Source organism: Rutidosis leptorrhynchoides, chromosome 2 (assembly GCF_046630445.1).
Source record: "Rutidosis leptorrhynchoides isolate AG116_Rl617_1_P2 chromosome 2, CSIRO_AGI_Rlap_v1, whole genome shotgun sequence".
Classification (NCBI taxonomy): Eukaryota; Viridiplantae; Streptophyta; class Magnoliopsida; order Asterales; family Asteraceae; genus Rutidosis; species Rutidosis leptorrhynchoides.
In genome coordinates, this window is record NC_092334.1 from 21,547,660 (window position 1) to 21,557,799 (window position 10,140).

At 37.1% G+C, this 10,140-nt stretch overlaps 1 protein-coding gene across 1 annotated transcript; it reads right to left on the bottom strand.

Moving 5' to 3' along the window:
• Positions 1-2,661: 2,661 nt before the first annotated feature.
• On the bottom strand, positions 2,662-9,794 carry LOC139887687 (formin-like protein 18). The gene is made up of 18 exons (XM_071870754.1): positions 9,722-9,794; positions 8,885-9,585; positions 8,151-8,372; positions 7,865-8,059; positions 6,204-7,474; positions 5,920-6,043; positions 5,750-5,821; positions 5,539-5,637; positions 5,392-5,433; positions 5,204-5,284; positions 5,058-5,108; positions 4,895-4,976; positions 4,328-4,425; positions 4,028-4,099; positions 3,804-3,920; positions 3,103-3,171; positions 2,967-3,033; positions 2,662-2,843 (listed from the first exon to the last, which is right to left on the bottom strand). The coding sequence occupies exons 1-18, from the start codon at positions 9,792-9,794 to the stop codon at positions 2,662-2,664; spliced, it is 3,618 nt and encodes a 1,205-aa protein (XP_071726855.1).
• Positions 9,795-10,140: the final 346 nt, after the last annotated feature.

A 10,140-nucleotide genomic window follows, 5' to 3' on the forward strand; every position in this document is an offset into this window, starting at 1 on the left:
AAAGAAACTATACCGATACAGGTCGGTAATGAATTTCATAAAGATTCTTCTGAAGCAATACCAGAGCACGAGGAAAATCAAGTAGTTGTTGATGAAGCTCCAGCGACTCGTACTTCTAATCGGGAAAGGAAATGTCCAGGGTGGCACTCAGATTATATTATGGAAAGCAATGTTGCATATTGTCTTCTAACAGAGGAAGGAGAACCAACAGCTTTTCGCGAGGCAATGAATCATTCAGATGCATCTCAGTGGATGACAGCTATGCAGGAAGAAATTGAAGCTCTTCATAAAAATCAAACATGGGAACTTGTGCCATTGCAGAAAGGTAGAAAACCTATTGGAAATAAGTGGGTGTATAAGATCAAGCGAAATGACGATGATCAAGTGGAGCGGTATCGTGCAAGACTGGTGGTTAAAGGATATGCTCAGAAAGAAGGTAAAGACTTTAATGAAATATTTTCTCCTGTGGTTCGACTTACAACAATTCGAGTAGTTCTAGCGATGTGTGCTACATTTGATTTGCATCTAGAGCAGCTAGATGTGAAAACTGCATTTCTTCATGGAAATATTGAAGAAGAAATTTATATGCTTCAACCAGAAGGTTTTAAACTACAAGAAAAAAAGAACTTGGTTTGCAGGTTAAAGAAATCTCTGTATGGTCTCAAACAGGCACCGAGATGTTGGTACAAGAGATTTGATTTTTTCATAATGAGCCTTGAATATAACAGACTTTATGCAGACTCTTGTGCATATTTCAAGAGGTTTGGGGACAATGATTTTGTCATTTTGCTGTTATATGTAGACGACATGTTTTTTGCAGGCCCCAACAAAGATCGTATTAATAAGCTGAAGGCTCAATTGGCTAGGGAGTTTGAAATGAAAGACTTGGGTGCCGCAAACAAGATTCTAGGGATGCAAATTCACCGAGACAGAGATAATAGGAAGATTTGGCTTTCTCAAATGAATTATTTGAGGAAAATCTTGGAGCGTTTCAATATGCAAGATAGTAAGCCAATCTCAACCCCACTTCCTACTAATCTCAAGTTATCCTCCGTTATGTGTCCTAGCAGTGAATACGAAAGGAAGGAGATGTCTCGCGTACCGTATGCATCAGCAGTGGGAAGTTTAATGTTCGCAATGATATGTACAAGACCAGACATTGCACATGCAGTGGGAGTAGTTAGTCGGTACATGGCGAATCCTGGTAAAGAGCATTGGAATGCGGTAAAGAGGATCCTTAAATACATCAAGGGAACCTTAGATGTTGCATTATGTTATGGGGAACCGGAATTTATTGTCAAAGGGTATGTTGATTCAGATTATGCAGGCGATATCGATAAAAGTAAATCTACCATTGCATATGTTTTCACACTTTGTGGTAGAATAGTAAGCTGGGTTTCAAAACTGCAGTCAGTTGTAGCCACGTCAACAACAGAAGCAGAATATGTAGCAGCTACTCAAGCTACTAAAGAGGCAGTATGGTTGAAGATGTTGTTGGAGGAACTCGGGCACAAACAAAAGAATATCACTCTATTTTGTGACAACCAGAGTGCCTTGCATCTTGCAAGGAATCCAGCATTTCATTCAAAGACAAAGCATATACGAGTTCAGTATCACTTCGTTCGTGAGAAAGTGGAAGAAGGAACCGTGGATGTGCAGAAAATTCATACTGATAATAATGTGGCTGATTTTCTAACAAAGTCAATCAACCGTGACAAGTTTATTTGGTGTCGTTCTTCATGCGGCCTAGCAGAGACGTAATCAACATCACCGGCAAGGAAGGATTATCGTGTGAAGATTGATTTGGTTACAATCAAATCTTCAAGTGGGAGATTGTTGGACGGTGGTGGCTTACTAGCCACATGTTTGGTGGCTTAATTGACATTCAATGAAAGGATGCCATAAAAGTAAAGGGTACTGTTTTTTGGGTAGGCAATCTACCATTTACTTTGACCTCATGTTGATATGGGTAAATTACATTCATACGTATGAATGATTTGTGGATGGCAGACTCCTTTCACCAACCCCATTTCTATTACTATAAATAGATGTACCAGATAGCTCATTCAACATCCCAAATCAATTCATTCTCCTTGTACTAAAAACTTAAATAGAGAGTTTGTGAGTAATCTCCTAATTACAAGAGATATAAATATTAGTGTTTATCCTTGTAATTAGAGAGAAGTGTAATTCCTATTATTCTTATTAGTAAAACGTTTCTTTCCTTGCCCGTGGTTTTTACCCTATTGGGGTTTTCCACGTTAAATCTCGGTGTCCTATTATTGTCGTTATTTCAATTATTACTAGCGGTTTGCTATAATTCGGTGTCGCTTTTCTCAACATACTTCATACTTTATATGGAGTTTCCACATAAGAATTCATAATATAGAACTTGCGAAAACTTATGATTGACCTCAAAAGTCAAACTGTATTCTTTTCATATAAGAAAAGGGTTAAGAGGCTAACCTTCGATGCTAAATGCCATGGCTGGCCATAGAAGTTGTAGCAGAAACGGTGATAATATACAACTTTACATTGTTGAAACACCTCAAGAGACCATCATTAACATATAGGTAACCGTGAACGTGCAATGCTGCAATCGGAGCCCCTTTTTCTCCCACCAATATAATTTAAAGAAATCGGGAAAAACAAGGAAATGTTTTATTTAACAGGTTTGACTGGAGAGTCTTTTATATGTTCTGACACGATATCGGAATCACTTGGTTTTGATAACTCGTTTGATGCTTCCTTCTCTGCCTTCTTCTTCTCTGCTTCTATTTGCTTAAGGTTTTCGTCATGTGCTTGATTGAACATTCTCACAAAATTCCGCAAAGTTGAAACAACTGAAAAGGAAATGGTAAGATGGATTTGTATGTCTAATTGTTGGTGCAACATAATTACTGTAATTGCACGGAATTAGCATATTAAGATGCTCAATAAGATCTAAAATAGCAAAATAGTAATACCATGTTCATAAGGGCAACGGGCTGGATCCTCCCCAAAGTAAAGAATTAAGGCGTCGACATTTTTACCCTATAAAACAATGTCAAGTTACAATGAAGATTGGAAATTAAAAGTTCCGAGAGACAAAATTAGTCATACCACTAAAGAGTACAATGAGGCCAAGGACCTAGCTTCACTTTCGGCTGTACAAAGAAACTCCTTTAATGCCTAATGGAAAAAAAAGGTATGCAAGTTATGTATCGATATCGATATAGTTATGCAAATGAAACAATTAATTGGCAACAAGTTTCATCATTATTGATACAAATATACAATCATGCAATTTTCTCTGTAATACTCCAAGATACTCTTGGATTACTAAGATATTTTTTTTTTAATAAATAAAAACTATGCATTATAAGTACACAAACTAGTTTTTGACCCATTTGAACTGTCCAACCCATTTGGTTCAGCTTACTTTTTTTTTTTTGGACAGCAGTTCGGGATCACCCTGGGGGACTAAACCACCCACGCGTTCATCTCTCGCAGTTGCATAACCCGCCCCCAATTGCTGCCCAGGAGGAAACCCGGCCCAATCCGAGGGCATGGACAGTAAACCCACCCCCACTGCCTCCACAACGCGATGTGCGGAAGGCACCCTTGGGTGGAATTCAAGGGTAAAGGGGCAACCTTGTGTGCAATGTTGCACTCCACGGAAGTCAAACTCATGACCTCTTGCTAAGAGGCCACTACCACATGAGCTACAACGCAAGGTTTTCAGCTTACTTTATTGCTCATATTCTGCATTTGACAGAAGTTTCACTAGTTATAACATCAACGGTTTATAAATGCAGCCTCACCTTTCGAAAATTTTCAGATACAGGACCATCATTTTCAGACGTAGACAATTCTTGGACAACTTTCTCGAGTCCTTTGCTGATAGCTTGCATTTCCTCTGCCAGATATTTCAGTTGTACCTGGAGATAAATATTCAGTAAATCTGCCTGCTCTTGTATCCATCTAAAATATGTGATCGAAAAACTAATTTACAAAAAAAAAAAAAAAATTAAAAAAAAATAATCACCTTTGATGCAGGTTCCAAGCTATCAAGATCCTTTGAAAAATCAAGGAGTTCAGGTAATTTGTCATCAAGCACCTAGAGGTATCCATCAGAGCTAGCATGAACAAAAGTGAAAATATGTAGACAATTGCATCTACTTCTTAGTTTTTTATTTAATATTTATTTTTTAACTTAACTGAACTGTTACCAATCTAGTGTTAAAGATGGGTTGTCCACTTGTCCCTTAACAGTAGACAACTTAAAAGTGTTAAAAAGTTTCACGGTTTACGTATTTAAAAAAAGGTGTTTTGGATTAACAAATACCTTACAAAGATAATGCATGAGAGTCATTTTAGCATTCCTTGCTGCACGAGTATCTGTAAGTTTGAGGAGGCTATCAAGTCTGAAACCAACCGCAGCACCTAACACAACAACCAAAATAGTATCTATCTTTTAAGTCAAGAATTAAATATCAAAGAGCTATGAACATGTAGATTTTAATCATACTTAAGGGTTCAACATGTCAAGCTGATGAGACAAAAAATGGGTTGAAAGAAAATTGATCTTGTTAATGTGTATTGTTAACATAACAAAACTTAGATCATATTGTACACTGAAACTGGAATATTGTATGATATGATTCTTAATTATATTTGACCCGTTACCCAACCTGCTCATTTTGCCAGGTTCTTAATGAGGTTGTCAAATGAAATTTTTTTTATCAATAATCTTGCTTCAAAACTATTTTGAACGCCTGCATGAAGCAAATAATGAAAAGTATACGGAATGTAACTTGTTTACGAAACAATTCAACTATCTCATCACATTTGTTTTAGAAATGTTTAAAAGAACTATAAACATTTTCCCTTAACGAGTAAATTAATAACATACCTCTTGCTGTTCCCTGGTTTAAAGCGTTTCCTAGCGTGAGAATTGTTTGCATGACCCGTTTGAATTTACTGGAACTCCTAACCTGATAGAAGCAACACACACAAAAGTTAACTAAATTATAATTTTGTTAACATTTGTATTAAAATAATAGGAAATAACTTGCCTGTTCAACAGCTGAATTTACTGAGTTTAGGCTTTTCCTTAGATCATTAACCTAAATCATACGAAAGCTAGAGCATTACATCAAAAAATCCGTAAACTATAAAAACCAGAAAAAAGTGTATGTAACCGTTTTTTTTTTTTTTTTACCTGTGACCCAAACTGTAACTTGAAAGAGAAAACTCGGAGCTTAGATTCTGTGCGTGGAACTTTCATTAGCTCCATGAAGAACTGTTACGAAAAATTAATGTACGCACGAAATGAGAGACTTAGATTACAGACACAATTTTTATATGCTGGTCTTAGTCCAGTAAAATCGTAAGATAGGCATTACAAACCTGTTCACATTTTCCTAACTTATCTGTCTCTCCTTTGTAGCCCTGAGATTAATTTAAACATGTTACTTATATTGCGAATAAATGTTGTTAATATATTATTCAATGAGATTTTAAATAAATAATGAAATGTAAAAATAGTCGTGTGACCTTTAGCGTTTCCATCTCTTCCTTTGTAGGACAAAACTTAATGAGGTTTTCCACCTGATCAGCATCCAGTGCATTTTCATCTAAAGCGAGTACGTAATCCTGTAATGTTTATAAATAAAACAATTTGAATTCATACCTTTTAGATCAATTATTTGTTATTTTCAGAAATGCATTGTTTGTTATGAATTATGTATCCAATACTTTAGCTTACCATCAGTTCACATAATGGTATCTTCACTTTTGAAAGCATAATCTCACAGTTGTATGCCCGCCGATGATCGATCTGAAAAAATTTCCATGTGTTATAATTACATGCTTAAGTATATTTATATAAAGGTACACACTCGTAGGCGTAGCACAGAGTGAAGATAATATCTTTACCAGTTGCACTTTTTCAGGTTTATTAGCTATTGATGCAGATTTTGATTTTGCAAGTCCCTTATCTTGATTCGGTAGTGCTGCTGAGAATAGATTCTCGAGTTCTTTTATATCAATTTCTGGAGTCCTAATGTAAATGAACAATAAAAACAATGAGACCAACAAAGAGTAAGTGTTAGTAGAATGTATCATCTTTTATGACCATGCCTTTATAAAAAAATAGAAAAAAAATAGAAAAAAAAAGAATGTACTCCGTATCATTTTTCATTTAAGAAAGGATAACTTACTTGACAGCTTCACCTGATCTTTGTGTTTCAGCCCACAAGCTTCCTTGAACTGCTCTTGTTAACTTCAACCAATGTAAAGGCTTCAGTTTCTTCCCTTGTTGATTTTTTGACATCGCCGTCGGTAGACCACGCCCTCTACCTAAAGGTGGTGGTGGTGCCGGAGCTCCCGGCAAGCCTCCTCCTTTTGATGGCGGTGGTGGTGGTGGTACGCCACCTCCCTTTCCGTTTTGATTAGCGGAAGGTATCGGAGGAGGAGGAGGTGGCGCGTTTGAAGCGGCATTAGGACCCGGGGGAGGTGGTGGAGGAGGCATTGGTGCTGCAACTCCATTGTTTGTACCGGGCCCTACAGGAGCTAGCGGTGGTGGTGGAGGCGGAGGAGGAGAGGGTTCATTAGTCTTTTCCGGTGTCTCTTTTAGAGATAAAATTAGTGGCGGCGGTGGTAGTGGTGGCGGTGGCGGTACGGGTGTATAAGATTTGGTTGTCCCTGTTGACGTTTCTTGTTTCTCTTTCATAACTGTCGAAGGAGGGGATGGTGGTAATATTGGTGGCGGAAATGGTTCGAGTGTCTTTGACGGCTTCTCGTTTTTGGGTGTCATTTGAGGAGGCGGTGATACTGGCGGTGGTGGAGATGGTTCGACTTTCTTTGTTGGCTTCTCTTTTGTGGCTTCAGTCTGAGGAGGTGGTGGTGTTGACGGTCCAACTTTTATAGTAGGCTTATCTTTTGAAGGTGAGGTCGGATGAGTCGGCGATCGTGGCGGAGTGGTCCCGCCTCCCGGAGTTACCTTTTCTTTCAAGGGTGGAGTTGGAGGAGATAGTGGGGGAGAGTACGGTACTCGTGTACTTGGTGTTTGTGCTTTAGGGGATTTTTCGTCTCTAGATGGTTCAACCTTATTATCTTTGTCCTTTAATGGCGAGATAGGTGGAAGGACGGATGGTGTGAACGGGGACGGGGACCGAGTGTGAGGACTTGTTTGAGAAGCTGGTTTAGGTGGAGGAGTTCTAGCTTCGATATCAGAAGTTTGGTTTGACTTGATCAACGAAGATTGATCCACACCGGGAACTAGGTTTGTTGGAGATGTTATACTCTCATGCAAATGTGAGTCAAAGTTTCCGCGAAGGTAAGGATGCATAGGTTCACAATCCAAAAGATTCTTAGGTGACATGGATTTAGAAGAAGATATGGATCTTCTTGAACCATCAAAAGAATTCGCCTTAGCCGATTGCGTAGAGCCCTTTGGATCGGTTTCTGATGATCCGATACGTTCTTTAACCTGATAAATTTTAGATGTAAAGATATTAAGCAAATTGCTAGCCCTGATTGGAACTATTGGATGTGACTAGATTGATGGGTTGGTTACCAGTCAAAATGGTCTCCGGAGGAAACGGGTTATTTAGTAAGGGTCAAAATGGATCGGGTACATTTAGGTTTACTGACAAACATTTTTAAATACATTCTTTAAGCATATTATAGACTGTCTCTGCTTTTATTGTGATTAGATAAACAACATTATTACAATAATAAACTAAATCTTTGTTTAAAAAGACATTATGTATATAAAGACTTAGTAAGCATAGAAAGTGGTTATGAAACACAACCCAAACTGACCCATTTATAGCAACATGGGTTCAAATTGACACCTTTAGTAGTATCTACTTTGTACCTTGTCATAGTCTGACGTAGCTATCGGGTGTAGCACGTTAATGGCGGGATCAATTTTGGGAATTAGCCAATCGACACTATTAAACATCTCTTGGACTTTAGAAAACGCTTCAATAGGAAGAGCCTCCTTATCATCAAAAAAGTATGAATCTAATGGCACTACAGAAGCTGCTGCATCCATTTCGGAGAAAAGAAACTGCATATATACAATTAAATACAAAATGATTACTTTGGGTACTGTAAAAATAACCCTTTTTATGAACCGGAAAGATTTTCAGTAAAAATACCTCAGCTTTAAAGTCTTTGGGGAACAGATCATTAGCATCCCACAGTACATCAATTTCATCGCGATTAAGAATTAAAATATTTGATCTAATAAATGACGTGTTGAACATAGCACGATACACAATATTTTCATGCTCCCAGTCATCATGTAAGTTTATACATTCTAACACAATGTCACCTTGAATATGGCAATCTATATCAATTATAACAACTTCACATTCTACCTGTGACAAATAGTAAGAGGTCATTAAAAACATAGATTTAAGTCACAGTTTGGTAGAGGTGCCAAAATGGGTGCTCTTGGTGCGTCAAAACAGATTTGGAAGTGAGACAGGTAATTTTGTAAAGTGTCAAAACGGGCCAGGTTATAATGCCTGAAAAACCTTCTGTCAATTTTTTTTTTCTGACGACGACCCTTAGGGCTGTCCTTAAGGTACAAAAAAGACTTGTACTTTTTAATAACCACCATGTAAAAGTCAACCTTAAACCACTTTGTACAACATATTAATGCAGTTAACGATAGCGGGTTGTGTTTAGAATAATCATTTTTTATCTCCTTTCAAGTTAATGTTTTTATCTATTTGACCCCAGAGATACTTCATATCCAAAATCGACCCATTAATAAGTAAATTGGCAAATTTTCCTCCTCTAAGTTTTGGCAGTGATACAATCCAGGAACAGAATTAGTATCTAGTAATTAGTATTGTGTACTAAACAGAGTAAGAGTAATTAGTACCTGTTTGTAATATCGAATATTCTTACTCCTCTTTGGAGTCGAGAACAAAAGTTTGGTAGTTTTGTCACCGGGCATATACGGATCTTGTCCATAAATCCTGAATATAGGACAGCAACCACCATCTCCATCAAAATCAGGAATCATTCGCATGATTACGCAATCCAAACTAAGTGCCCGATCCAACGGTGGCCATTCGGTAGCCACGTTCCTTCTCGATACATACTGCAAATACCTCAATTGAGATGGTAAAGGATTCAACGATGAAAACAAATGTACCATCTCACAAGGAGCTTGTTTATAAACCATATCCAATGTCTTTGATTCACCCGAATAATATTTTCGGTAAATCAACAATGCAGCTAACATAAAAGCCAAAACGGGCCAACCGCCAATCTCACAATGCATTAAAAGAACATTTTGCAGCCCAAATGAAAGCCAACTTTCACATGATCTTAAATAATGATGGATCGCTTCCATCGAAAGTAATGGGCAACCTTCATAGTGTCGAGGGTATTCCACTATAGTCATATCGTGACCCGATAACGCAGAGGCTAACGGGCTTATTGTACCACCCTCACGAAAATTAAAAATAAGAACTGAAGCTTCAGGGTAATGATCTTTAAGCTGACTTACTATGTTTCCTACATAACCTTTATAGTTTTCTTCATCCCATGCATCAGTAGTGAAACAGCAATCAAATACTACACACACAGAAACAGCAAACTTTATAATAATTCTAAAAATGAATGGGAAACATACGTAATTAATTAAACTTGCATGTGTATAATAAATAAATCAAATATCAAATAAATGAATATCACAGAGTAAATGAATTACCATAAACTCTTTCTGAAATCTCAAGAAGGCCATCTGGTGGTTTCTTGTAGCACAATTTACGTAACAATGCCATTTGTACAGATCAATTTCGTTGTGTAATTCTTGATTGAAACCCTAGAAATTACAATTTAGCATATTAAACAACCAAATCATGTGTATGTGTGTTTGTAATTGTATTGCTGAATTTCGGTTAGAAGCTGGGTGGATTAATAAGTTGTGTGTGTCCAGAATGCATGGTGATCGACATATAAATCTTAATTTTTAATCACAATTGATTTGATTTAATTTTGGTTGATTTGATATTCTGTACGGTGTATGTGTTATTGTTTTGGCGTAGAAGAAAAAGTTAATAGAAGAAAAAGTTTTAAAAATATAGTGAAATAAGTAATTATTAAAAAAATTGGACATTTAAAAATATT

Coding starts and splice junctions, on each gene's coding strand:
- LOC139887687 (XM_071870754.1), bottom strand. CDS start 9,794: ATGGCATTGTTACGTAAATTGTGCTACAAGAAACCACCAGATGGCCTT. Junction 5,822..5,919: donor AACCTGAAAAAGTGCAACTG/GTAAAGATATTA, acceptor AAATTTTTTCAG/ATCGATCATCGGCGGGCATA. Junction 3,172..3,803: donor TATCTGAAAATTTTCGAAAG/GTGAGGCTGCAT, acceptor TTTTTCCATTAG/GCATTAAAGGAGTTTCTTTG.